The sequence below is a fragment of the Camelina sativa genome, chromosome 20 (genome assembly GCF_000633955.1).
Source record: "Camelina sativa cultivar DH55 chromosome 20, Cs, whole genome shotgun sequence".
Classification (NCBI taxonomy): domain Eukaryota; kingdom Viridiplantae; phylum Streptophyta; class Magnoliopsida; order Brassicales; family Brassicaceae; genus Camelina; species Camelina sativa.
The window spans coordinates 10,063,822-10,064,628 of record NC_025704.1 but is presented as its reverse complement, the minus strand read 5'-3'; the positions used below and the strand labels follow the sequence as shown (position 1 = coordinate 10,064,628).

The following is an 807-nucleotide window of genomic DNA, read 5'->3' as shown; positions in this document are numbered from 1 at the left end:
ATAAACATCTCAATCGCAAATCTCCATTGATCGAGATCTCTAGGCTTGTATGAAACAGATTAGACGATTTTTCAAACTAGATCTTGGTCAACCAGCAGAGTTCAAGAAACCTAGAAATTGAAAGAAAAAACAATCAAGAAGATGTTACCGTTTTCGGAAAGAACAGGACGATGAAGGGAGAGAAAGACTGAGAAAAGAAAGAGTAGATGGAGCTTTGAAATCGCCATTGATTCAGAGGTTCTTCCTTACTTCTTTGCTCAGTTGTTTTGGGAATCTTCTTCACTTTTTTTTTCTTTGTGTATTTATTTATGAAAATTTTAGTTCATTTTGCTTTCTCGACTCTTCAAAAGTCGTGGCTTCGGTTTAAGAAAAATAAATCTATTTGTCTTTTTAGACAATTTACAAACGAACGTGTTGAATTAAAAATATATAATTAAACAACAGAATACAAATAATGTTGAATTAAAAATTAAACAATTGAATATATACAATAAGGATATTGTTGAATGATCTGGAGTTGAATGTTGGATTACAAGGAAGACGACTATGTCATATAGCACGTCAAAATTGGATGCTGTGAAATCATTAGGATTGATTGATTAAAGAGGCATTCTCAAAAATACCCTTTTTTCATACCCTTTTTTAAAAATACCCCTTCATGTTGATCATTTTTAAAACTACCCCTCTTTATATACAAAATGACCAAATTACCCTTTTTGAGTGACAGCAAAAATGTACCGTCATCAAAATCGAAAATACTTTCCCGCCAAAAAAGTTTCCCGCCAAAATTTTTTTTTCCCGCCAAAA

General features: G+C 32.0%; 1 protein-coding gene across 1 annotated transcript in view; it reads right to left on the bottom strand.

Annotated features, from left to right (window-relative positions):
* The window catches only part of LOC104770284 (uncharacterized GPI-anchored protein At5g19250-like), a 2,187-nt gene extending 1,819 nt beyond the window's left edge, over nucleotides 1–368 (bottom strand). The window contains exon 1 of the mRNA XM_010494679.2: nucleotides 149–368. Coding sequence (XP_010492981.1) covers nucleotides 149–227 — 79 coding nt within the window. The 5' untranslated portion in view covers nucleotides 228–368. The remainder of the gene's footprint in view (nucleotides 1–148) is intronic.